Below are 27,822 nucleotides of genomic sequence, written 5' to 3'. Positions count from 1 at the left end.
AAGCAGTGCCATAGTACTGATGGCTGATTTTGCATGGAAGTTATCTCTTTGCACATAAAAACATTGTTTGGACATGTTACTATGATTAAAAGAGGGGACCTTTAACAATATGTTAAGCTCTTTTTTTAAAATGACAGGACAATAGTGCACATTTAAATGAATGCGTTTTCAGTCAAAGTTTAAACTCCCAAAGTCTGAGTAAAACAGCTGTCCTGCAGAAAATATTCAAACTTTTTTCACAAAGGGAGTGTCCAAACTATTCTTTTAAAACCACTTAAAGCATTCAGACTAGAAATCTTCACAGACCATTTTTTATTTCACAACAATCACAAACAGCATCTCAGTACAGTATTTGAGCTCAAACTAGTTGGTTGAAGGCTTTCAGAGTTTCCAGATGCTGTGAGATGTTGTTCACTTGCACTGTGGTGATCGATTCCAGCTGGCCCTCTCTCTGGTGTGGAGCCTGAAGTGGGTGTTGAGATGTGCAGACTGGTTGAAACATTTTCCACAGACATTGCAGTGGAAGGGCTTCTCTCCGGTGTGGATGCGGTGGTGCCTCTTCAGCATGCTGACAGTGGTGAAGCTCTTCCTGCACACTGCACAGCTGTATGGTTTCTCCTTGGTGTGCCAGCGCATGTGGACCTCCAGCTGGCAGGCAAAGCTGAAACCCTTGCCGCACTCTTTACAGCTGTGCCACCTCTGGATGCTTTGGCTTGGGTGAGAGGAGCATGACAGAGGCAGCTTCGGGGATCTCACGTTCTTGATTTGCAGTATGTGCGTGCTCTTTTTTCCATTCGAGCAAAGCAGGCCCTTCGACTGCTGGTCAGTTTTTGGAGGCCTGCTCCTCTTTGCAGTCGTGCCACAAGAATCGCTCTTAGATGCGCTGTACTCTGAGTGAAGCACCATGCGTGATGACAAGCTGCTGGATAGCTGCTGCTTCTCATTTTGCTCTCCAGCATTCTCTGTCTTTATCCCTATGGAGGTCAGTGGTGGTGGGGACTCACTCTGAGCTGCTTCTGGATGCACCTTCTGCAGTTCAACATGACTGCCATTGTCCTCCCGACAGTCTCCAGCTTTTTGTAAACAGTCTGTTTGGGTGGTTCTTAGTTTTGGTTCCTCTTTAACTTGTGGCAGCAGCTCAGCTCTGCTTCTCCATTCTGATTCACAGAGCTGACTGTCTTCTTGAGGCTGGACAGAGGGAGGCTCTGCAGAGGTGAAAAACATCACATCATCCTGGGAGCATTTCAAAGGGAATGTTATGGTGTCCTTTGTGACAAACTTCTGAATAAAAACGAATAAAATGTGCTGGGCACCTCTGACTGCTACAGATTGATATCATTTGCTCTGCTGATGCAACTTTGAATGATGAGCTGCTTCCTGATGTATCTTTTGATCTCTTTGAAATCTGCAGTTTCCTTTTCTTTCTCTTCTTGGAACTCTATAATCACATGTAAACCCAATCTCTCCGTTTGAGAGCACACGTTTATCCGAGCTAAAACACACTGACGGAACGAGATGAACCACACGTTTGTATCAAGTACTTAGAACAGATGTGGCTGGTGTGTTTGCAGCTGGATGCCAAATATGATATTGTTATAGCTGCTTTGGAAATGCACACATTAGTAGTGCGTCTTGACTAACACTGAATCCATCAAACCGTAAATACGTAAAAATCTTGCCGCACATTGCTACAAACAGGATCTGACCTGCAGATGATCATGGTTTAATGACACACATCTTTCTCCATGAGCAAAGCCTCTTCAAGGCTGCCGTGTTTTGGACGACATTTAGCGCGGCTGCCAGTGAAGATGGCGTGTGACGAACAGCAGCGGATGCTCACCTGACTGCAACAGAAGCCGCTGAATGGCGACGTTCAGGAGCCGTTTGAGCCGCTCGTTCTCCTCCTTGGAACGAAGGATTTCGCTCTGGTACCCCACCACCGTGTCCTTAACGGCCCCAAAAATCTCCTTTGCGGCCGCAGTCAGCCTGTCGTTCACGAACACGTTCAACAGCTCCAGCTTGGTCATGTTTCCAACAGCTGTGTCCAGAGGCGGAGCTCCGACTGTTTACATCCAGCACCGGAAGTACAAGCGGTCCGGGTTCTGTGTGAAACCAGACAGTTTACTGATAGTAGCGCCGCCTGCTGATCAGGAGGCTCTCACTGAATGGATTGACGTAATGTTTAGGATCAAATAAGGGTCAGAAAGATTTTGCACTTGTACAATGATGTTCACGTGTAAAGACGTTTTGAAGTTGTAAAAATAGTATAATAGGAATATTTTGTGTATGTCCATCCATCCATCATCTACCGCCTATCCGGGGTTCGGGTCGCGGGGGCTGCAGCTTGAGCAGAGAAACCCAGACGTCCCTGTCCCCGGCTCCAGCTCTTCCGGGGGGACCCCGAGGCGTTCCCAGGCCGGCCGAGAGACATAGTCTCTCCAACGTGTTCTGGGTCTTCCCCGGGGTCTCCTCCCAGTGGGACGGGCCCGGAACACCTCCCCAGGGAGGCGTCCAGGGGGCATCCTAACCAGATGCCACCTCATCTGGCTCCTCTCAATGCGGAGGAGCAGCGGTTCTACTCCGAGCCCCTCCCGGATTTTGTGTATGTGTAAAACTAAATCTGACGGATGCCCAAATTTCCCACCTTCAAGTGCGACCCTGAAGTTACAAGGTTTTTGTTTGTTTGTTTGTTTGTTTTTTTCTAAAGTGATCTTTATTGACAATTGTTCATTACAAAACAATCAATACATGAACAGAGCATGAACCAGTAACAGTGCAGTGATAGGGGGTCAGAGAATAAACAGCTTCAATTCAATTCAATTTTATTTATATAGCGCCAAATTACAACAATTGTCATCTCAAGCCACTTAAATAATATAGTCCAATTCAAGCCAATTGGAATTCAATTCATCCAGCAGAAGTGGGTCTTTTCTGGGTTTTGGTATTCAGGTTAACAGTCCTTGGCAGAGAGTGGGAGGAAGAGTTTGTTTATCAATGTTTTCCTTAAAACCACAAAGACGAAAGGGGGCTAGTTGTTCTGCAAAAGAGATGTAGAATTCAGAGGTTAGGCCATCAACTCCTAGAGATTTATTAAGTTTTAATTGTTTAATAGCAGAGAGGATTTCAGTGAGTGTTAAAGGACTGTCATAAGTTGTCTTTTGGTCCTGATTGAGGTTTGAGGGTTTCAGTTAAGTATGTAAAAAGTTCCCAGTTTCTAGAAAAAACAATTATCGACTAGTGCCTTGTTCCAGTAGTGTTTTATTAATATTTTGACTTTTTGGGTTACAGTGTCATTATCTAATATAGTGTTGTTAAGTTTCCAATATGAATTCCTGGCAACCTGTAAGGCGTTTGCCTCAAAAGAGATGCTAAGTGATACAGCCTTGTGATCAGTTAGTGGTGTTGTCATAATAACAGTAGTGACACTATTCTCATCTAGAGATTCTGAGACTAACCAATAGTCTATGTACACTGAAGTGTAGGTCTTATTATTCCATGTATACATTTTAGCATTAGAATCGTTTTTCATCCATATATCTACTAAATTAAATTTTTGCATGAATGTGGAGAGATTAGAGGCAGAAGACTTGTTAATAGTTGGAGGCCACCTGTCTAAGGAACCGTTGAAAGCAATGTTGAAATCTCCCCCAACTAAAAGTATAGCTTTAGGATATTTTGAGAGCCAGTGTAAAAAGCTATACTCTAAAACATCAAGTAATAGATCATTTCCTGGTTTTGTGTTGTATCCATAAAGGTTGGTAAGAATAATAATATTGTTGCTAAAACTAAGGATCAAAATCAAGTAATGGCCATTAGGGTCACTTTCTGAGAGCAGAATTGTATCATCAAAGTTTTTTTTTTTAAAGTAGTGACCCCTGCTGATCTTTCTGAGCCATGAGAAAACCATAGGTCATTTCCACATTGAGTTTTCCAGAAGGAGGGATAATTAACCACTGAATGTGACTCTTGAAAAAAACAAAAGCTGGATTTCTGCTGTTTTGCAAATAAAAATAAAGCTTTGCGTTTAACATTTTCTCTTAAACCCCTAACATTTAAAGAAAAAAACGAAAAAGACGTAAAGTATTAAGAACACAGTAAACAGATGTCACCTCTCAATATGTATTTTAGGTTTTAACTCTAAACAGAAACAAAAAAGAGGTTAAGTCTTGACCCTACATCTTATAACAATATATGTGAATCTTGAAGGACAACACCCATTTGCAGGAATATGCGTTTATAAACTTGAGTACTCAGGCACTATGGGTATAAAAGGAATTATGCATGTAATAAGAAATGTCCTTTTTTTTTCCTCCAAAAAGAAATTGTCACGATTTAAGTTCTGTTTCATGTCTTGTCGCGTCATTTCCTGTTTTATTTTGAAATCACTAACTTTCCTCTCGTTTCAGGTATGTTTTATGTTTATGTTATGTATTTAGCAGACGCTTTTATCCAAAGCGACTTACAAATGAAGACATAACAAGCTATATAAAAAGCTAACAATAAACTACATAGAAGGAACACACGAGTCCGACTCTGTCAGAGGTGACAGAGTAGAGATAGGGTGCAGGCATAGAAGGAAGTGCAGAACGATAAAGTGTAGAGATAGAGGGGGTAGGGAAGTACAAGGTAAGTGCTGGGATAGGAGATGCTCTCTGAAGAGCTGGGTTTTCAAGAGCTTCTTGAAGATAGACAGGGACGCCCCTGTTCTGGTAGCGCTCGGTAGGTCATTCCACCATCGTGGGACGACACATGAACAGAGTTTGGATTGTCTTAGGCGTGGTGTAGGAGCTGCTAGACGACAATCCTGGGACCAACGGAGGGACCCAGTTGGGACATAAGCCTTTGCAAGAGCATTCAAGTAGATGGGAGCCGTTCCATTAAGCACTTTGTAGCTAACATCAGTGACTTGAATTTGATGCGGACGGCTAAGGGCAGCCAGAGGAGTTCAATGAACAGAGGGGTGACGTGTTCTTTTAGGCTGATCGAAGACCAGACGCGCCGCCGCGTTCTGGACCATCTGCAGGGGTTTCATAGTATAGGCTGGAGACCAGTTAGGAGAGCATTGCAGTAGTCAAGGCGGGAGATGACCATGGCCTGCACCAGGTGTTGGGTGGCATGTTGGGTCAGGTATGGTCTGATCTTTCTTATGTTTAGCAAAGCAAAGCGGCATGAACGAGCAACCGAGGTAACGTGATCTTTGAAGGTTAGTTGGTCATCAATCATGACACCCAAGTTTCTAGCAACCTTTGATGGAGCAAGAGATAGGTATCTTGCCCTTCTTCCCTTGTCTTGTGCCAGTATGTTGTTTCTTCCATGAGCCTCACCCTCGTATATTTATTCCAAGTGTCCCAAGTTGTGATTTCCTTGTCCTTTGAAGTCGAGCAGTCCTCCTTCAGAGAGATCTTTTGTTGTAAGTTTTTCCATAGCCATAGTTTATTATAACAGGAAGTTTCATAGCCGGTTTCTGTTCCTCTGTTTATTTGGAGTGGATTTGTGTTATATTCTTAAAGATGTTTGTGCCGCCGTTAAAGGTGTGCTCACGTTTATCGAATTTGATTTAAATCCGCCTCAATAGGAGAGCGTGAGGTTATTTTGTTATCTTAAATAGCCTTTAGTTTTCCTCCAAGAGTGGAGAGGTTTAGTTTGATCATTTTTTCACAGCCGCACCATCCTCAGACATATTTACTGAGAAGAGTGCTCAGGTGTTTCACAGCCTCTTCTTTTGCTCTGTGTGGAGATCCTCAACCAACCTGCTTTTTATTATTATAACTAAACATTGTGACACTGAACTGACCCTGCATCTGTGTCTGGAGGCCTTGACAGAAATAAGTTTCAAATATAAACTTTGTAAAAAGGTTTGTACCTGATGACACAGTGCGTGCATTCAGAAGAGAGCAGATAACCAATATGCAGGTTCTAAAGGAATTTTACTACCAATAGAAACAGCAATACATAGGCCACTGTGGTTATGGAGGCAACGCTATGTCCATCCTTTGAGGAGCAGATGTTGCAGCGTGTTGTGACGGGGGAGAGCGAATCTCTTTCCCCTCTATGATTGCATAAACGCCAGCAAAATGGGCCTTTCATCCATTTTTTTTTCTCTTTGCAGTCTCAATAGTGGCCAAAGTTTCTTCCGTACTTCTTTGTCAGCACTAGTGAGATCCTCTGTGGACCTCAACTTTTTATCTTTGAGAAGGCTGCAGTCCTTAGCCGTTCTCCACACCAGGTCACGTGACAATCTGTTGGTGAACCGAATAATCGTTGTTCTCAGCCTCTTCTGTGTGTCATTGAAGCGACCCAAACAATGTCGATGTCCTCTTTGATCTTTGCGTGACTGGTCCCAACCACGGCATAGCATATGTCAGCAACCTCGGATGTTTTCCTGTTTGTTTTCCAAGATCCCATGAAGCCTCAAATTCCATCTTCGGTGATAACGCTCTGTTTCATTGAGTTTCATTTCGAACTCTGACATCCTCTGGACAATATTTTTAGGTTTAGAGGTTTACTGCCTTCACATCTGCTTCCAAGGTTTCCACCTCTGTGAATACAAAGTCAATTGACTTTTTCAAAGCATCGACGCTCACGGTGTTGACGTTTATCATGCTTTCCAGGTTATCAGAGCACTCGTTAATCAAGCTGGCAACGTTATTTTGTACTTGGGTGAGCATCAGGTCACTTTTCAGCCTTTTTCCATCCAGTTTAGAAGGAGTGCTCGGGTCGGATTCAGTGGACATAATTCAAGACGGAGCCGATGTAATCATGCTTACAGTTAGCGCTAGCGACAACAATAGCTTCTGTAGATGCTGCAGAATTTACAGCTGACACCCTACCTTTTAGCGGGGCTACCGTGATATTCTTTAGAGACATTGTCTTTCCTTTTAGTGCCGTGGTCGAGCCAGTGCATGGTGGTGGTTATTGCAGTCAGCGTTAAGCCAGTAACAAGTTAGCTATTAGTCAGAAGTTAGACGTAGGTCCCTGGGTTTGGAATAAACTGCAGAGTAGGTAATCTCTTTGAGTAAAGTCAAACAGGATGTATTATGCTACCATTACGAGTTGTTTCTGGTCAAGAGAAGTCCGTATAATAATTTAAAGAGGTGAACACTGAAAACCGTTCTCAGCCACAAAATCTTACGACTGCCTTGGCCGCCATCTTGGAGCCCTCTCCTGAAGTTACAAGTACAAATTTTGACCCTGTTTTGACGCCTGAGTGAATAGCCAATCAGCAGGTTGCTTACTGACAATCCACCCACGCGCCAACCAACCATCCAATCAAGGAGCAGCAATTTCTGCCGGTCGGGATGTGAGCACCAACGACACTCAGTGGGCAGACATTGGTACTGACGGAGGAAAAACAGGATGGAGTCAAACGCTTGTGCGGACTTGTGACTAAGAGTGAGGCCTTGTTGTTGTCAGGCTTCTTACAGCAAGACTCTTGTTTTCAGGCTCCGCACACGCTGTGAACTAGAGGGTGTAAGCTCCATAAAGATGTGCTGCACCGTTTCAAACGTATATCTGAGATGTCTTGGGAACTCTATGTTCAATGCATAAAGTAGGCCAAACAGGTAAGCAAGGGCAACGGGAAGGTCTGGATTGTGTGATCTGGACAGTTTGAAGCAAAGCCAGTGCACCATCATCCATGAACACGGTGAGCACTCCCATTTGGACCCCTTTTTGGACCCACATTTAATATAAACACTGTAAAGATAACACTTTAATTGAACACCCATTTCAGGGTGTAATTTAAAATTTTTGTATGTGTAAAAGGATATTATTCTGTATGTATGCACACAAGTCTGTCCCTGCTGGAAGTGATGTACATCAACCCCTGGAGCTACTTGAGCCATATCCTACCGTAGAAGGCAGTCTTGTGTCTCAGTCTGAGTAAACCTGTAGTGTACAGTTACTGTACTATACAGTTTTTTGCCTGTGATCCTGATTGCTATTCCTTTGTAGATGTGCTGTAGTTCAGAGACTACAAGTGTTAAAGAGGAACTATAATTTTTTGCCAAAACTTTGTTTCATTTTTACTTTAAAGGTTGAATATGTAGAATGTTTATCAAATACCGGTTATTTGTAACACTGCTCATTTTGTTTAATAAATGAGCTCCAGTTGACAGTTGTTAACCTCACTAACAGAGCCAACAGAGCTAACAAAGCTAACGTAGCTAACTGGTAAACAGACGGACATGTTCTGCAGTATGGGAGGCATATCTGATGCTGGTATTGGAATCGGAACAACTATAGTCTGGTCCGGTGTTATATCTTGATGACTCTGGCTGTTTAATTTTAACTTGGTAACAAGTTTTGAGTTGCTAACAGGCTACCTTGCTAACAAGACAACAACCACAAGTAGCGAGTGAGCTCTGTGTCTGTGTGCTCCCCAGTGCCCGCTCACACTCGGCTGTGCACCCATTTCTTTATTTAACAATGGTTAAGTTACTGGCTGTCATGTTCACGTTTTGTTCTGTCTTGTTTACAGGTTCCAGGATCATTTTTTATATTTTTTGGTTGTTTTTTTTTCCCTGTCACATTAAGTTTCACTCACGTCTGCTTCTCTTCCACAGCTGCACGTCATCACTAATCTCCTCCCCACAGTACCTAGTTTCCAGGTTCACTCATGTCATAGCAGAATCCTCACCTGAGCTCTCATGCCACGTTGTTCACAGGCTTGTCAGGTCATGTTATTGCCTCATGTCTTGCCACCTGGTTTTCATAGTCTTGTCTTGTTTTGCTTTGCTTTGTTTTTTCACAGTTAAGTTTTTGATATCTGGCTCAGCCGCATCCTTTGTTCTGCCTTGTGCTTTTTTGTTCTTGGAATAAACCTTGTTTGCTTCGAAGTTCTGCATCTGGGTCCTCCCTTCACACCAATGCTCTTGACACTAGCATATTTAAACAAGTCCTTCTCATTTAATTGATACATGATTTATGCATTGAAAGACCCCTCTTTAGCCGTGAGAGGGGTACTTCTCCGGATCCCAATGTTGAAGGGCCAATAAATATATAATAAAATTTTAAAAAAACTGTATACTGTAATGTTATGATAAAGTATAATCTACACGCGTGAACACTGACTTTTAGTACCATATTGAGCAAAATACTCACCTTGAGAGTAAAAATATCGAAGCTGAATTGTTGTGTTTCAGAGGCGCCAGCTACCCCTGGAAGGGGGAAAGGTGATGGGACCTTATTTTTTAATTAATGGCCAGACTTGCTGGATTCATGGTCTTACCAGTGGATTTATGGTAAGGGATCCCTTTGTGTTACTATTGTTGGCGAAAAATAGTGTGATTATGAAGACCTTTGGAAGAATTTGAGATTATTTAACAAACAACTGATAATCCAGTGAGGTTAAATTAAACTACATTTAAATAAGACATTTGCAAAAAATAGTGATTTGTAAAAAGTGAAGTGAGTATTGAACAGTATTATGTTCATCTGTAACCCACTCTTCCAGTGAAGTCCAGTATTAAAGTTAATACTCAGCTAATATCTGCAAGACCGGTTAAGTTTAACTAATACATGTGGGATACTTAACTAAGATCTGAAAAAAACGTTGCTATTTTTGCCAGAGTACCAGAGAGCAGTTGACTAAAAACTGTATAAGATTGCGATGAGGAACCCGCGATAAGAAAATACATGTAAGTAGGGGCATTGCTATTTTTTCGCAAGCAGATCTAAGTACCAGAGGGGAGTAGCCTTTAACTGAAAACTATATAGGCTAACTGTGTAAGATTACGATAAGGAACCCGCGATAAGTAAATCATAAAACCAGTGAAGTTAAAGGTGAACGAGTCCATAGTCTGTGTGAGAAGACGACAGGAATAAATCCATGCAGCACATTAAAATTATAATTTCTCTTAAGAAAGATGGAGATGAGGAACCGCTATAAGTAAATCCAGTTTGTTTTTGTTTGTTTAAATGTTTCAGCGAAATCCAGATGGTGTTAAATACTTAGATGGGAAAAGACATTTTTTGAAGGAGATTTGAACGTTGTGAAATTTGCAGAATTAGTGAAGGATATAGGGAAAGCAAAAGAAAAAAAACAGCCTCACACAGGCTCAGGCCTAGCTAGCTGAGGAACACTGGAAATGAGGGAAAAGGGAAAAGGAGCAACAAAAAGAAATGTTGTGTGTGTGATGAAGGAGTAAGCAAGAGCAGAGGAAGAGGCCGTAGAGGAAAAAGAGTAGGGGGATCAGACAGAGTTGGTGCATGCTTTGTGTGTGGAAAGATGGGACATTGGTCAAAGGAGTGCAGGCGCAGCAGGAAAGACAGACAGTCAGTCTCAGGAAACATGTCAGTTATGAGTAAGTGAAAAGAAAACAGTTTTTCAATGCAAATAGCATAGTGGAGAGATAAAAAGCAATAAAATGTACAAAGTAAATCCAGTTAAGAACAGTTAGTAAAGTTTGTGAATTAAGATTTAACAACTCTCTTAAAGTTCAGGACATCTCAGTTAAACAAGCAGAGTTAAAATATTTGCTCCTTTCACAGGAAAAACTGTCTGAGCAAAATGTGTTTTACAAGCTGAGATTTTTATAATTTCCATACCAAACCTGCCATTCTTAGGCAAAGTTCTAGAAAAAGTTGTATACCAACAGCTTTCTGACTTTCTCCTGTCTAACAATGCTTTTGATACTTTCCCCTCACAGTCTTGATTTTATGTGTTTAACTGAGAGATGAAACGACAAGACCGAGAGTGGGAGGGGGTCTTTGTGCCATATTCAGGGACAATATACCCACTCACAAAATAAAACATTTAGTTTTTTCCTTAATTCGAGCATGTGTCATTTAAAATGGAGATAAAACGATCTTAAATACTTTGTATCACCGCAGAATGATTTTATTGATGATTTTACTGAATTTCTTTAAATTGTGTGCACTGCTGTTGACTGTTTAGTCATAACAGGGGACTTGAAGGTGTACATAGATGTAGCCCATAATGAGCAAGCTAAAGAACTCACTTCTTTCCTTGAAATGTTTGGTCTAACTCAGCGTGTGACTGAACTCTGTGTTATAATGATGATGATCTGTGGAGCTCTTACACATCAAGTCTTTTAAATGCTTTGAATACCATTGCTCCTGCCAAGGTTAGAATGGTTAAAAGTGGGCAAAGGGCGCCATGGAGAAAAGAAGAGTCGGTCAGGGCACAGAAAAGGAAGTGCCAGAGAGCCGAACGGAAATGGTGCAAGTCAAAGCTTCAGGTTCATGATGAGATTTACAGAGAAAAGTTATGTGTGTTCAACCAGACTTTGCGTAGAACAAGGGAGAGTTATTTTTCTGAAATCATCAAAAACTGCAGTAAAGAAACAGATTAGCAAGCCCTCCAGTTTCACTGCCTTTAGAACTCATTTCTACATCAACATATAATGACTTTGCAATTTTCTTTAATGACAAAGTTCAAGGCATTAAAAATGCAATAATTTCCACCTGAAGCAGGTCTGAGACCAGACAGTCAAACCTTTCAGGTGCAGATGGTTTTCAAGCCAAACTGAAACATTTTCTAAATTTGAGTTTAGCTCTTCTGCAAAAACATCACAAGTTTATCAGAAAAATGGAGAATTTAACATATCGATGGCTTCATCACTTCTGATTGATTAACTTCCCTAAACTTAAAGGAACTGATATCATATTCATCAGAGATTACAGCATTTATCTCATATCTCATCAGCAGCAAAGTGCTTTACAGAAAGGGTTAAAGTGAGTATTAGGATATTAACAAAAACACAGAAATAAAATATGCTACGGGAGTCAGATATCAACAACCGCTTTCTTAAAGAGAAATTTAAAGACAGCTGCAGTGAATCAGAGTCACAACAAGTCAGGTTTGTTTTTATGGTGCATTTAAAACCAGCCACAGTGACCAGTATTAGCAGTTTATACGTCTGCAGTCTACTTAACTAAATTAAGTAGAAAGCTTGTACATGTGTGCATTCAACAGGTGCCAAACTGAATAGATCAAATGCAGAGAGTAATTTTGTGTGACTTGTAACACTTGTAACATCACATTAAAAAGTCATTTTAATCTTAATGCCTTTGAAAAACAGAGGGATGACAACATCACAGGTAAATCTATAAAGACTTGATTTTAGCATTATTAGGTGCTATTCAACTGCTAGATAAAGTAGCAATTTATAAATGTGCTGCACACATTACGAACACTGATCCTGGAAATGGTAATAGAAAAGCAGATGAAGAAGAAAAAAAGCTGCTCAGTTACCAGCAGAAAACCTCCTCTCCAAAGAGGAAGCTCATACAGGAATATACCAAGTGTTATGTGAAATGCAGAAAGAAGCCATACAAACAGAAAGACAGATGTGGCAGAATAAATGTGCCATTTACTGTGCACAGTCAAATTTATATGAGTGACCTGAAGGAAACCCATACTGCCAAAAAGCTTCTTTTGATATGCTGCAGTATTGAGCCATGGACCATGTCATGTCTCTAAAGGAGGGATTGTAGCAATAATGAACAAGGTTTTTACAGCGTATGGTTTTATTAATTACTAAAACAATAATAATAATAAATAAATAAATAATTTTTTGTCCAACAGGTAAAATATATGCAAAACATAATCTACAGGGCAATCTAAGTGAGAATATGAGGGTAATTCCCTAAACCAACGTACCCTTTTCAACACATTTGTATGGATTTCATTGAACTAAATAAATGTGAAGGGAAACAGTTCTACTTGATGATAATAGATGTTTTTACCAAATGAGTTGAAGTATTTCCATGTGCATAGGGCAGATGCACTCTCAACACTGGTGAATGAAATATTTCCTAGATTTGGAATTCCTGAAAAAATCTACAGTGATAATGGGACGCACTTTGTAAACAATGTCATCTTCCTGATGACAAAGAATTTAAGAACAGACCTCAGACCACTGTGCATATCATCCACAATCAGCAGGTTTGGTGGAGAGACACAATGGAATAATTAAGTCAAGGTGACAACTTTACTGTTTACCACTAGTAGTCCTAAACATGCATATTATTCCAACTAGCACAGGATTAACTTCATTTGAGATAATGTATGACCATTTGTACTCCCACAGTTAGAACCATTCACCGGACATGATGAAGAAGTAGAAGAAACCTTAGCAGAATACATGGTGAACATTAGTTAGTCCTACCTTCTGCTCCACCTGCACACCGTAATTATCACCACCTGCCTCATGTTATTCGTTTCCTCCTTCAATATATATCCTCCTGGTTCTCTTTTTGCTCTGTGCTAGTTCATTGAAGTCTTCAGCTATGGTTTCTGGCATTCAGTTAGTTCCATCCATCTGTTCAGTCAGTCCACTGGTTCTTTTTTTTTATTTATCTTTTTTTATTATTAATAAATTAATAAATCTTTTCATCATCTTACTGTCTGTCGTCATCTCCTCCCTCTGGAAGACCTGCATTTGGGTCCTCGCCACAATAAAACTCAAACCGAGATACTAAAAGTGCTTTATAGAGCCGAAGCAACATTTAAAATATGTACATACACATATAAATCCACACATGAAAGAATAATAACACAAAAGAATCACTAAAAAAATTAAAACTGAAGATAAAAGCAAAAAGCAGAGATACCCAGACCTTCCTCTCCCAAGCCTGTTTTTCCAGGGGACACTGAGATGCTCCAAATCTAGCAAGAGATCTTCTGTCTCCCCTGGGAGGCTTCTGGGCATCATAACAGCATGCCCAAACCACCCCAACTGGCTTCTTTCAGTGCAAAGGACAAGCAACTTTACTCTGAGACCCTCCCTGATGATCGAGCACCTCAACCTCTCTCTGAAGGTAAGCCTAAGCAGGAAGCTAATCTCTGCATCTTTTATTCATGACATTGTTTCAGTCACAATTGATAGCTCATGACCTTTGTTAAGAGTTTGAACATAGATTGGCCAGTAATCGGTAGTTTTGCCTTCCAGTTTAACTCTCTCTTCATCAAGTAAGACCAGTAAAATGACTGCATCACAGCTGGTGCAGCCCCAATTTGATCTCCCACTCTTTCCTACAACCTCTCATGAACAAGACCCTAAAATCCTATATCTAGAGTCTTACATTAAAAGTTATCCAAGGCAGCAGCAAGTAACTGATTAGTTTCCTCAGTTTTCCTAGACTAATTAAGCTTGTTGCCATTGACACAACAACGGAAATGTATGTTATCTTTCCATATGAGAAAAAGAACGAAGCTGCCCAAAACCCCGTGGAACACCATAATTAACTCTTTGCTTGTAATGGTGTGTTGACTCTATCATATCATTATGATTATATAATCACAGTCTGACTTCCCTTCTGAGGTGAGGCTATAACAGGCTCTCCAGCACTTTCACAGTGTGAGATGTTAGGGCGGCTATAGTCAGTCGTCACTAAAGGTACACCAATGTACAATATGTAGTTTCAAGCCTCTTTAACAAGATGTTGAGCTTTCTTTCCAAGTTAAGTTCATAGCTTTCTTCATTGATGGAGCAATGGAATTGGGAGTAAAATTTGGGAACTGCTATCCAGTGTTCATATAGGAGGATTCAGGGAACAATGTTAATATTTCCGTGATTCTGATAACAGCACCATCAGAAAGACACCTATGTTAATGTTCTTTCTTTTCTTTTCTTTTTTTTAAAACCAGATTGCACTTAGCCCTTTGGTTTAAAATGTTGTTAAAACTTGATCGGACAAAAGACTGTTATGAGGAAAAAACGCAAATGCTGTATCTCAATGTCGTTGATCTATTGATCTATAAATCTATTTTATGATATGCAATGAGATTGTTTAACAATAAAGATGTGTAAGAAAGAGATACAAATTCTCTTTAATTATCTTTGAAGTTGGCTGCAAGTAATATTGAGGTTGAATATTCAAACTAATCCCCTCTGTAGAATTTCCACTTTCATGCCTGGTGGCCAAGCCATGGCTCCACCAGGATGCCACCTTCACATGGGCGCACCATCTGTGGGGTGGAAATTCAAGGTGGGGTGTATTGTGAGCTGGGCAACTGGCAAAGGTGGGCCCTGGGATTCCCAGCATCGCAAACTGGCTCTGGGTATGTGGAATGTCACCTTGCCGGTGGGGAATGAGCTTGAGCTGGTCAGTTAGGTGGAGCAGTATTAACTTGATCTACTGTAGGTGGGCTGACCACCACGCATAGCATGGGCACTTAAACCAAACTGGAGAGGGGCTAGACTCTCTCATACTCCAGATTTACTCTGGGGGAGAGGCATTTGGTGGGTTTGGGGATACTCTAAAAGCCCCTGGCTGACTTCTTCCCAATGAGGGTTGCCTAGGCGCAGCTTCAAGTCACAGGGTGTTCTGGGTGTTCTGTGTTCACAATGTTCTGACTGTGGTATGTGCATATGTACCAAACAACAGCTGAGATGACCTGGCCTCCTTAAAGTTTCTGAGTAATTTCCTAAAGGGTGCGCCACCTGGGGATTCCATTGTTGTCCCGGAGGACTTCAATGTCCATCTGGGCAATGACAGAGTGACCTGGAGGAATATCATTGGTAGGGACAGCCTCCCCAATATGAACACAACCAGAGTTTTGTTTCTGTACTTCTGTGCTAGTCCTGGATTGTCCATTTCAAACACAATGATATAAGTACTCTGTACCAGGCCACCTTAAATCAGAGGTCAATGATCGACTTTGTAGTTGTATCATCAGATCTATGGCGATGTGTTTTGAACACTTGGATGAAGAGGGGCAAATTTATCAACTGATCACCATCTGGATCCTTTAACGAGGAAGAATGCCAGCCAGACCAGGTAAGCTCAAACGGATAGTGAAAGTGAATAGGAAACATCTGGCAGGGGACCCTGCCTATGCGGTGATGGAAGTCGTCAAGCTGAAGGACGAAGAAGAACACCTTTCAGGCTTGGTTGTGTGGTTATGTGACCAAAAACTAAATCTATGGCAAGGGAGGAATTTCCCACACCATCCAGGATTTGCTTGTCCTGGATGGCGAACAGCTGGATATTTTGTTAAGTGCTGGAAAGAATACTTTGAGGATTTCCTCAATTTGGCCAGCATTTCCAGAGGCAGAGGCAGGGTCTGAGGACTTGAGGAAAGACTCATTGGCAGAGGATGCCAAGGTAGTTAAAAAGGTAAGCGAGGGGTGGATTCAATTTGCTTAGAGATACTAAAGGCACTGGAAATTGTGGGGCTGTCTTGGCTGACATGACTCTTCAATGTTGAACGGGGGTCTGAAACAACACCAGTTAAGTGGCAGATCAGAGCAGTGGTTCCCATTTTTTAGTAGGGAGACTGGAGAGTGTGTTCAAACTACAGGGGATCACAATTATTTGCTTACTCAGGAAAGTTTGCTCCAGAGTGTTGGAAAGGAGGCTTCAAGAAATGTCGAGCTTCAGATTTAGAAGAAGCAGTATGATTTCTGCCAAGGTTGTGGAACAGTGGACTAGCTCTTCACCCTTGGAGAGTTATGGAGGGGTCATGGGACTTGACCATCAATTCTTCAAGTGTTTATTTGGACTTGGAGAGAGCTGATGACATGTACCCCAAGGGATTATGTGGAGGACGCTGAGGGAGTATGGGGTACCAGTTTTACTTCTGCAGGCTATTCCATCCCTGTAATACCAAAGCTCGAACTGTGACTGCATTCTTGGTTCAGTCAAGTTAGTCGATACTGCATGTTGGACACTGCCAAGGCTGACTGCTATCACTGATCCTGTTTATGATTTTCATGGCCAGGGTCTAGAGGTATAGCTGGGGAGAGGGCACGTCAGAGTTACATCTCTTTTTGCAGATGTTGTAGTTCTGTTGTCTTCTTCAATCATGACCTTTAGCTACACTGGAGCCGTTTGCAGCTGAATGTGAGGTGACCAGGATGAGGGTCAGCCCCTCCAAATTCAAGCTGCGAGGCGAAACTTTTTATTTACTGGTCCATCTTTCCAACCCACACCTATGGTCACGAGATTTGGGTAGTGACTGTAAAATAGTTGTGGATACAGTCGAATGAAATTATGTTCCTTTTGGTGGGTGGCTGGGCTTAACCTTAGAGAAAGGGTGGCTTGACCATCCAGAAGGAGCTGTAAAGCAACTGTCTGTTAAAAATTCTCAGTGATGCATCTCAATTTTGTTTTGGCTTCAGAAATTCATATATTTCTGGTGTTTATTAAAGGTTTTACCAATGACAAACATCTATGTGCAAATCGGAAAACAACGAATTACCTCAAATAATATTTGTAAAAAGTTACTGGTCATTAAAATTTTTATTTTTATTTACACAGAACATTGTACAAGTTACTTTGAAGAGTGAGCTCATGAAAAAGGGTCAGAACAGAGCAAACGCACATTAAGAAACTTTGATCTTTTACCAAAGCACACGATAAACTGAAAAGAGAAAAATATCTACTGAAGACAGCATCTGAAAAGATTTTAAATCTGAGAAAGAACATTAAAAAAAAATACAAATAGTCCCTGAGGCGTTCATTTATTAAGTTTGGAGAGTATAGACACATTTATTCCATACTAGTTGTTTAAAAGTATGTCAAAATAAACAGACCTGGGTAAGAACACATTTCAATTGAACAATATAAAACATAAAATTGAAAAAAAAAAATAGAGAACAGTGTCAAGGAGAGGATGCCCTCCATGAAGCATATACACCTGATGGACTCCTCGGGTGCCAGTTTGCTGTCATGTCCACAGGAGCCTTGAGGATGGGACATTTTAACATGATAACCAGCTGAGCAACAACAGTCCCATCCACTCCCACATACACAAAACCTTAGGCACAAATACTGTAAGTGCAGTAGTATCCATTATTTCTATACTGAGCTTGTTATTCCCTATGCAGACACAGTATACAGATATGACTTCTCAAAAATGACATCCTCCAGGTTTTCTCAACAAACTGAAAACACCATGTCTGAAAACAGCACGTGCTTTTTAAAAATTTTTTTTTTTTCATTTTTAGGGCCTGATGAGTTGGACAACGATCATAAAAAGACATGATAAAGAAAAGCAAAGACAAAATACTGGACTAAAAGATGATCACCTGGGCAGAAAATTAAATAGGCTTGTATATGAGAGAAGGTGACTAAAATGTAAATAACAAACATCGAACTTAAAGCTTAAACTTAGTTCAGAGTTATAGAACTAAATGTCATTTCAAAACTCAATGGTAGATGGTGGGTGTAAATATAAAGTCATGACAGCAGGTAGTAAGAGTGAGACGAGGTGGCCTGATGACCGGAGCCCTCAGCTGTCAATCATTTCTGACAGTTCCTGCAGCAGGTCATCCTCTCCTATTTCTGGATCCACGTCGTCCTCTAAGTGATCGTCAGTAAACTGGTTGATCAGTTCCTCAAAGTCATCCACGGCGGAGGTGGAGGCAGAGGCGTCGGTGTTGGAGGTAGAGGCTGTGCGGGATGCTGTTACACTGAGTCTTCGTGATTTGGACTGAGCAGGAGTTTTCAGGACGGGACTGAAATGGACAGAAACTGACACGTCAGTGGGCAACACTGAGGGAAGTCAAATATAAATACCAATGTTCTCTCTCATGACAAATTTAGAAATGGGATGAAATACCGGCATATGAGCAGACATGATCTCGTCCACTTCAGCTTTAAAATTAAGCTCTCTGTAGCTCCTTACCTTTGGGGAACTGCACAGGCCTCTCTGGCAGCAGCAACACTGACAGCTGGCTTGGTTTCTTGGACTGAACTCTGTTTAAAGACGGGGACAGTCTGAAGGTCCTCTCTCACTGGGCTGGAGCTCGATCCCAAATCCAGCAAAGCAGTGGGACTATGAGGTACAGTAGAGCTCAGCTGAGACTCTGCGTTCAAGGATGGGAATACCTGACAAACAAAACATGCTGGACGTCACTGACAGCACATTTTAGATTCCCCATCAAACATGTTTTTTTTTCAAATACAGATGACATGCAAACTCAAGAAACCCGATTAATCAGAGAAAAATCTAAGAGCAACGTGGTCGCTGGATGTATTTAACACAAAATATCAGACAGTAAAAATGAAGAGAGAGCATGAGAGGACAACACTACATCAGAAATGTGAGCAATGGAAGTGTTTCAGAGAACATTTGAAAAATAGTAAAACTATATGATGATGAAGTGAAGTGTGTGTGAAACGTACCGCTCTGTCTCTGCATGTGGGCTCCTCCTGCACTGCTGAGGTGCTGTTCAGAGGTTTAACAGCAGCAACAGCAGATCGCTCTGCTCCCCTCTTCTTCTGGCCCGGCTTCACCTGCACCGCAGGTTTCATGACTGATGGTTTCACATTCAGTTTAGGCCTCACTGAAAAGAGAGTTGACTGAAAGTTTAAGTGCTCCATCATGGAAAAAAAAGTGCTTTCTCTTTCTAATTGTGCATTTATGGCAACATTAGCAATCCATTACCTTTAGACTCGACCGTATGTTCTGGGGAACTCGTCTGATTATTGCCCAGTGAATGAGCTGTAGGGGACCCAGAAGTTTCTCTGGCTGGTCTGGCTGTTGGCTGTGCAGTGGAGCTCCTTGTGCTTTTGTGTGGAACCTCCCTGGAGCTGATCTGGGACTCTGCCTGTTGTAGAGAAGAGCTCTGCTTCACTGGGACGGAGGCCGCTGTTGTCAAGGCAGTAGCTGCTGTATCAGGAGTGCTATTCAGAGTTTCTTTGGATGTTGGAGAAATTAGTTTATGAACATGGACTTTGGGGCGTGTTGTGGAGGAAGATGAGTAAGAGTCTAATGGGGTGAGCTTGATTTTAGGAGTGATCTTCCTCTTCAAAGGGCCACTGATAGTCTGCTTCTGAGACGCTTCCGCTGAGCTTGTAGCCTGCTCCTCAATTTCCTCTTTTCGAAGGCGTTTCTCTTGCATGATCTCCTCAAAGGTCTTGACCTTCACTTTGTTACTGATCTAGAGAGACAGGAAAGATGCCATCCCTTTCAGTGAGCAGAGTAAGAACCAACCACAGCTGGTGTTGACGTACATACAACCCATACCTCTGGTGCAGCAGCTGGAGAGTTCCCTGGCTTCTCCCACACTTCAGCACTCTTCTCTGTTGTGATTTTGCCTGCTGTGTTGGACGTGAAATTCCAGTCAGAGGCAAAAAAAACATGTTGACAAGATTCAAATTGTACTTCAATCGTAAAAACATCTGCAGCATCAGAGGTGACAATAACTCTGCAGCATGTTTCTTGTGCTAACACACAGGTACCCAAGCAGTGAAAAGTGCAGTCTTACTTTGGGTTGCCAGCTTCTTGGGACGCTGTAGTCGAGGTTTCTTGGAACTGCTCTCCTCTGTATCTGAGCTCTTCTTGTCTTCAGCCTCCTTGGCCTGCTGCACCTGTAGCCTCACTGCCTTCTCCCTGCGGATCTCTTCAAGGGTCTTTACTCGAACTTTAACTTTGCCCTTATTTGTGTCTTTAGAACCAAGCCGGCCAATGTCTGACTCCCCTTGACTCTTGCCTGGAGTTTTCTCCACTAAGAGCTCGGGTTTCTTTTGACTGGGATTCTGCTCCTGTTCCTCCTCCTGCCGTTTCTTCTTAGCCCAGATGGTTTTGACATGGCTGATGGAGGTGTCTCTCACAGAGATGGCTCTCTTGATACCCTTTGTGGCTTCGGCGGGGTTGGTCTTAGACATTTCTGGAGTAACAACTATAAGGGAATCTTTCCGACTCTGAGACTTTGCTGCCTTCTCTTGTTTGATCTCCTCTAGACTTTTGATGTGTATCTGCTCAGGAACATTAACAGACACCACACTGTTCTCAGCTGCAACACAATAAATAAAGTTTTCATTTACACATGGAGCATCCACAGACCAACTCTAAGCAACATCTGAATTTTCACACTTCTTACCTGGGAGTGAGGGTGCAACTGGGGCAGACAGCAGCCCAAGTCTTTCCTTTACAGGTTTCAGCGCTGGAGAAACACAAGAAAGACAAGTCTGAACACATCCTGATTATTTCTAAAGAGAGATTTCCAAGGTAGGACATCACTCTTCCCACTTTACAACACCATACATCAGCATGGTTTTAGCAACAGGCAGTGGATTCCTGTGATACAACACTCACCTTTCTGAGAAGGTACCAATGTTTGTTCTACATCCACAACTCTTCCCAGACGCTCAGCCAGACTCTTCCTCAATGAGACACCTTCCCCACTTTTTAAATCTACAAAAAGAACACGTGATGAGCTTCTCACTATCAATATCTGTGGCATTTGGAATCTGCAACAAGAGCTACCGTTGTTGGGAATCTTTCGTCCTAGTCTTTCAGCCACACTTCCTCTTGGTCTCCCAGCCTCTTCAACAACAAGTGGGCCTAGTTTTAAAGACAGCGGCTTGTTAATGCTTTACCTTAAAGCAGACGTCTGAGGTTAGGAGCTCATTAACATTTTACAGTATTTCTTTTTAAGGTTTCAAGCAGGGACTACCATCATTAGACAGAATATGGAGCAAAACAAAATGCTTCAACTTGACCACGAGCAGTAAATTGTTGCTATGCGCCGGCCTTATCGGCAGTCAGTCTGTGCAGCTCCCTTTTTTGTTTGTCATTTATATAATTATATGTCATTTTTAGTTTCTATCTAAACTTTTTTAGTGATCTTCTTTTGACTTACATTTGCTATTTGCTACATTTGCTTTTTCTGGTTCAGTTTCGTCATGAGTGCAACGAAACTGTCACATAAATAGAAACTGTCTGCTGCTGGGCTCAGTACCACAGACTTCTCTTCTTTGTGGTGTAAATGCTGCTAGAATAATGATCATTTTACAGGACTGATTATTTTGGCCTGGCAGGGGGTGTTGTTGAGCTACACCCATGCACACTGAACTGTTTTTCATTCACCTCTGGACTCTAAGAGCACTGGCCGTGAAAACGCCAGGATGTTTTCTTTTTCTCCACTAGCAGAGGGTTCACCACTCTGGATAGGGTATCCCGCCCTCTTCATGCTGGCCTTCAGGGCCTTCCTAAGCCGGATCTCCTCCAAGGTGCTCACTCCAAAATTTAGTGAATCACCTGTGAAGACACGACATTATTGCACATAGAACATGGGGAATTTGGGAGGATCACAGCTATAGTTTGTGTGCACAGCCTCACCTGATCGAGCCAACTTCCTTGGCGAAGGGCCAACTTTGCCATCCTCCCCCTCCTCTGAGAACTGGTCTGCAAACAGACAGATATAAGTGGTAACAATAAAAGGGGACGTCTTGAAGTGATAACTCGTTAAGACCAAGAAGTTCTATTGAGATTAAATCCAGCTCACCATCTTCATCCTCATCATCATCAGCTGGATTGATCACTACTGGCGGGTGGGTGGGGCTGGGTACTGGTTCCTGAGTTTCTGTCTTGATGACTCCTCTGAGCTGAGGATTGGATGTGGTGGGAAGAGGAGCAGTTGGTGGTGGAGCTGGTTCCTCGTTTTTCTGCTCCTCAGTCTTGATCTGACCTGGCAGAATTACAGCCGTTATCAGTCATCATCATGACGGTCTTTAAATTCTTGAGTTTGTAGAAACAAAGTTCACTCACTTTTATCTGGTGGGACAAAGATGCCTTCTATGTAGCGGGGCCTCTCGTGAAAGAAAGCACAGTGTGGCTTCTGGCAGCCGGCTGGCTGATTCTCCCAATAACAGGGGATCTCCTTACGGTTTTTCTGTTTCCAGAATAATGAGATTAATAACATAAAATAGTGTGAGCAGATGAGATGGCTAAACAATGGCCACATGTCCAAAAAATCTTTTCAGTTTCTATAATTCTCATTCTACTCTCACTCTTTAAAATGGATCACGGTATTGTTTCTCAAACTTAACAAGCTATGACTGCTGTTATGGACAGCAGAGGTTTGTGCTACAAGCCACATGGTACATTGCAGATTTTAAGATATCTACTATTTAAGGAAAAAGGAAGTTTGCCTGCCCCACCCAACGGGTCCAGAGGCAGGAGTGGAGCTCCTGACCCTGATTCACAGGAAGACTTTTCTCTACCCTTCTTTCATGGCCATTCAAGACAAACACTTGAGGGACAAGTTTGTGAGCGCTGTTTGAATTAAAATTGATGCTTCAGTTTTGCTTACAGTGATCTCCATGTGGCGAAACTTGCAGACGGTACGGAAGCAGCGTCCTTCCTGCCACAGGTTGCAAATGCTCTCATTGCCCATGGCTGCCTCACAGTGTCTGAATGGGCAGCTGTCGCCCTGCACAATTTATCAAGCAGTTAGGCTGATACCATTTGACCTATTTACGGGTAATTTCTAAAATGTTAGTACATGGTAGGTTTGTGCACAAACTGCTTACTTTGGAGCAGGTAGAATAGTAATAAAAGTAGCAGTCATCTCCATGGTTAGTCATAGTAATGCTGGTATGCAGCTTTAATTGCGGTGGTGACCCAGCGGCTGGTTCTCTTCAGGGCCAACAGGACTCCCCCTGAGGACACACAGCACAGAAAAACTGCAGAATAAATGGACCTCTCTTACTTTAGTTCACTGGGAAATCTTCAAATGTTTCCACACGTGTACATCAAATACTAAGAGGCCTGTCTGTAGTTCTTTAGTTACATAATGTATCTACAAGCAGTCTACATTAAGAGTTCTTACTGGAATTAAGCATGAGGTCACTTCAATCTGCAGAGACAGCATAAAGGTCTAAGAAGCTGTTGGATTGTAGAGTTATTCCTGTCTGAAATAAATCATGCAGTCAGACAACCCACAGAGCTATAGTAACTCCTCAGCAGTTCCTGAAAACAAAATCTCTACATTTATCTTAATTCCTAAGAGAAAAAGCCCAGACACACAGGGCATGTTTGGGGTCAGTGGCAGGCCTCATCAATCAGTCAAGATTTCTCAGTGGGAGGGACATATAGTATAAAGATTTCAATTAAAAAGGTCTGTAAACCCTCAAGCAGGTCATTTTCAAAATTTCAGCTTTGACACAGCTCCATCTTTACCTGACGTGGCTGAGATGTTGTCTCCCTCTTGAGTGCACTGCTGGTTTGGTGTCTCCGCAATAGTATGGAGTCCTGAAGGAACACTTGATCCATGAGATAAAAGAAAAAGTGGGGTGGATCGCCCAGAGAAACTTGTCTTCCTATGACATCTCTTTCTGAGACTCTCTGAGACATCTTTATCTCCGCCAGACTTCTAAATAGTACCGATAGTGGATGCAACAGGGTCCTTTGTACTTTTTTTTTTTTTAATTGAAGTGACTAATGAAAGAAACAAACAGGGGGACATAGACATTCTGACAAGGAAAAAAATACTTAAACTAATGAGACAAAAAGTGGCAAAAAGAGGGTTGATGTGTGGAAAAAAATTCCTTGGGTTCTTCTTGGACTTGTGAGCAACCTTGGTAACATTTTTGGGTGATGGCAGTAGAAAAAAATGGGCAGGGTACCCAGGCTTTTAGGGATTTTCAGCTGTTGTTTAACAATACTGAAGAGGAAAAAAACATCTTCTGCATTCTCTTAGGGACAAACTATCCATATCCAGGGATCCCCAAAGAGGGCCAAGAGGGTAGTTTTAAACCTACAAATCAATCAAAGAACACTCCCAAGAAACTGAAAAGGGTTAATCAGAAACAGAAAGACAGCAAACACAGCAGAGACATTTCAACAGATGATCATCAACAAGAGACAAATATGCTCTCAATATGGACTCTCCTGGTGCTCAAATATACATCAGCTTGCTTCACAGTCCCTCTCTGACACCATCTCTAACCCATGTTACAGTGATTCACGTCTTAAATTCAGAGCAAATAACTATTAAATTGAGCGTTTCTGGAAGACTAGGTGTGGGTTGTCTGTGCAGGGGGGCCTTCACTCCACTGTGATGATCAACCTGAACAAATATTCTGGTGTTCATTTTAATAAGCAATGAAAACACGTTCAAAATAAGTCACTTACACTAAAACAGCGAATCGCCAAGTAGCAAATTCACGATACGTGCATATCAAAAAATTCCTTTTCGGCTCCGAAAATATTCATCAAACAAGCACATTAACTGAGCTAGTTTAACAGAATAGACTTTTCTTACCGAATAACACCGATATTACTGTATGTGTAGCGAAAACTTAACAACCAAGACAGGAAGGACAACAAATCACATACTTACTGTAAAATAATTAAGGTGCTCAATGCTAGCTGGGACAACCTACGAGCGATTCCACACAGCGATGGAAAAAAACACCGTGTAAAAATCATTCATTTATGTCGTTATTTATGTAAAAGTTAGGCTATCAAAGGAATCTAGATGTTAAACACACCCAATGTGTTGTACTGTCAACACTTTATTTCAGCATAGGCAACACAACAGAGGCCGCGACCTTCTCTCAAGATAAATTATAAGATGGCTGTTAATTTAGTTATTACCTTTGTATTTACTTTGGAACTATAACACTACGATATCAGAACCATATATATTTTTTAAACTCTGTAAATTGTCTTAATTACCAATTTGAGATTTAAACAGAATTTATAAAGTTGTGAAAGACAGTAGCCGTCGTCCCGGGTCGTTGGATGCCGCAGCCGCACCAAGACCAAAGCAAAATGGCGGCGGCAGCATAACATGACGAGGGTAAGCCGAGAGAGACGTTGCGTTTGCGTTCAATGGAAAGATCGTACATTTGATCATTCTACTGTTCTGTAAACTGTACGCCGGTGTAGTGCCATGCCATTCAACTACAATCGAAACAATAACCCTGATGATAAATTGATACCAGATAAAGTTATACCATACCAGTATACCACATGATGATTGATTATATTAGGATCCCTCTAGTCCATAAGTGATATTTTACATTTAGCTGATGTTTCTGATGTGACAAATGTTATATTGGCAGATATAACGACTTTGAGAATACTTACTCCACACGACTGTTTTGTTGTTGGGAATCATTCGCAAGAGTGAACTAAAGTTAGCAGAAAGGCCGTTTGCCTAGTGGGGTGCAACATGTCGAAATGCCATAAGAGAGGAGTGTGAGATACTACTTTCTTGTGTCTCACAACGCTGTACAGCACGAGTTATTCTTAATAAGATTGTTGTACGTAAGAATTTCTTAGGGTACTCTTGTCTTTGCTCTCCTCTTGGCATTGCAGGGCTTTGTAGTGGTAGGAGCTGGGCTTGCTGGCTTTGAGGTGCTGGTGGAATTTGATGGCCCTTTCTTGTATTCGAATTAAAAGGGGAAATTGTCCTAATTCAGCTCGACATCCATTGTTGGGGGTGTTCTTTTGGACTCTGAGAATGCGCCTACAGATCTGAGTATGCACACACTCACCCACACTCAGTTACTCACACTCACTCACAGTTACTCACTCACACTCACTCCCCACACAGTTACTCACTCACTCACACAATTACTCACTCAATCACACAGTTACTCACTCACTCAAAGTTACTCACTTACTCAGTTACTCACTCACACTCAGTTACTCACACTCATGTCTCACACAGTTACTCACTCACTCACAGTTACTCATTCAATCACACTCACATTCAGTGACTCAAACTCACTCTTCACACAGTTACTCACTCACTCACACAATTACTCACTCACTCACACAGTTACTCACTCACTCACACTCAGTTACTCACACTCACTCACTCACAGTTACTCACAGTTTCACACTCACATTCAGTGACTCAAACTCACTCTTCACACAGTTGCTCACTCACTCACACGGTTACTCACTAACTCAAAGATACTCACTCACTCAGTTACTCATTCACACAGTTACTCACACTCACTCACAGTTACAAACTCACACTCACTCAATTACTCACACTCACACACAGTTACAAACTCACGCTCACTCAATTATTCACACTCACTCACAGTTACAAACTCACACTCAGTTATTCAAACTCAGTTACTCACACTCACTCAGTCACACCCACTCACTCACTCACAGTTACAAACTCACACTCACTCAATTACTCACACTCACTCACAGTTACAAACTCACACTCAGTTATTCAAACTCAGTTACTCACACTCACTCAGTCACACCCACTCACTCACTCATAGTTACTAACTCAAAGTTACTCACTCAATCACACGTATACTCACTCACACTCACACCCAGTTACTTTACTCACTCACACTCAGTTACTCACTCCTCACACAGTTACTCACTCAATCACAGTTACCCACTTACAATCACTCACAATCAGTTACTCACTTACACTCACTCAGACTCAATTACTCACACTCACTCACTCACACTCAGTTACTCACACTCAAGTTACTCACACTCAAGTTACTCACAGTCATTCACTCACTCACTCAGAGTTGCTCACTCACTCACTCACACACAGTTACTCACTCACTCACTCACAATTACTCAATCATACTCACTCACACTCAGTTACTCACTTACACTCACTCACAATCAGTTACTCACTTACACTCACTCACAATCAGTCACTCACTTACACTCACTGACAATCAGTTACCCACTCACACTCAGTTACCCACACTCACTCACTCACACTCAGTTACTCAAACTCACTCAATCAGTAACTCACTCACACTCAGTTACTCACACTCAAGTTACTCACAGTCATTCACTCACTCACTCAGAGTTGCTCACTCACTCAAAGGTACTTACACACAGTTACTCACTCACTCACTCACTCACACTCAGTTACTCACAATTACTCACTCACTCACAATTACTCACTCACATTCAGTTACTCATACTTACTTACTCACTCACTCACACTCAGTTACTCACTCACACAGTTACTCACTTACACTCACTCACACTCAGTTACTCACACTTACTCACTCACTCTCACTACGTTACTCACACTCACTCCTCAAACAGTTACTGACTCACACAGTTACTCATTTACACTCACTCACAATCAGTCACTCACTTACACTCACTGA

General features: G+C 41.8%; 2 protein-coding genes across 4 annotated transcripts; both read right to left on the bottom strand.

The window, feature by feature from the left end:
• Positions 1-259: 259 nt before the first annotated feature.
• LOC140304237 (uncharacterized) lies at positions 260-2,083 on the bottom strand. Its single transcript, XM_072383217.1, has 2 exons — positions 1,841-2,083; positions 260-1,205 (listed from the first exon to the last, which is right to left on the bottom strand). Exons 1-2 carry the CDS (start codon positions 2,025-2,027, stop codon positions 412-414), a joined length of 981 nt encoding a protein of 326 aa, XP_072239318.1. The 5' UTR covers positions 2,028-2,083; the 3' UTR covers positions 260-411.
• A 15,108-nt stretch (positions 2,084-17,191) lies between these two features.
• On the bottom strand, positions 17,192-25,477 carry zc3h11a (zinc finger CCCH-type containing 11A). Of its 3 annotated transcripts, none has more exons than XM_072382967.1 (17): positions 25,044-25,477; positions 23,882-23,953; positions 23,233-23,361; positions 23,013-23,132; positions 22,469-22,592; positions 22,206-22,388; positions 22,040-22,105; positions 21,788-21,958; positions 21,185-21,262; positions 21,014-21,112; positions 20,799-20,861; positions 20,184-20,711; positions 19,943-20,016; positions 19,361-19,856; positions 19,099-19,259; positions 18,599-18,801; positions 17,192-18,428 (listed from the first exon to the last, which is right to left on the bottom strand). In XM_072382967.1, exons 3-17 carry the CDS (start codon positions 23,284-23,286, stop codon positions 18,203-18,205), a joined length of 2,646 nt encoding a protein of 881 aa, XP_072239068.1. In that variant the 5' UTR covers positions 23,287-23,361; positions 23,882-23,953; positions 25,044-25,477; the 3' UTR covers positions 17,192-18,202. The 3 variants fall into 3 exon arrangements, with proteins under 3 accessions (XP_072239068.1, XP_072239069.1, XP_072239067.1); XM_072382968.1 differs by having other exon boundaries at positions 25,382-25,400; XM_072382966.1 differs by having other exon boundaries at positions 23,882-25,082; positions 25,382-25,399.
• Positions 25,478-27,822: the final 2,345 nt, after the last annotated feature.

Source organism: Leuresthes tenuis, unplaced genomic scaffold, assembly GCF_036924035.1.
Source record: "Leuresthes tenuis unplaced genomic scaffold, fLeuTen1.0.hap1 SCAF_3, whole genome shotgun sequence".
Taxonomy (NCBI): Eukaryota; Metazoa; Chordata; class Actinopteri; order Atheriniformes; family Atherinopsidae; genus Leuresthes; species Leuresthes tenuis.
This window is presented reverse-complemented; position numbering and strand designations above follow the sequence as displayed.

Bases quoted from the DNA above. Each gene is read 5' to 3' on its own strand.
- zc3h11a (XM_072382967.1), bottom strand. From the start codon at position 23,286: ATGACTAACCATGGAGATGACTGCTACTTTTATTACTATTCTACCTGC. The intron at 23,133-23,232 runs GTAAGCAGTTTG...TAAATTGTGCAG, and splicing joins ACTATTCTACCTGCTCCAAA to GGCGACAGCTGCCCATTCAG. The intron at 21,263-21,787 runs GTGAATGAAAAA...CTTTAAAACTAG, and splicing joins AGTGCTCTTAGAGTCCAGAG to GCCCACTTGTTGTTGAAGAG.
- LOC140304237 (XM_072383217.1), bottom strand. From the start codon at position 2,027: ATGACCAAGCTGGAGCTGTTGAACGTGTTCGTGAACGACAGGCTGACT. The intron at 1,206-1,840 runs GTGAGCATCCGC...TCACCTCTGCAG, and splicing joins GCGGCTTCTGTTGCAGTCAG to AGCCTCCCTCTGTCCAGCCT.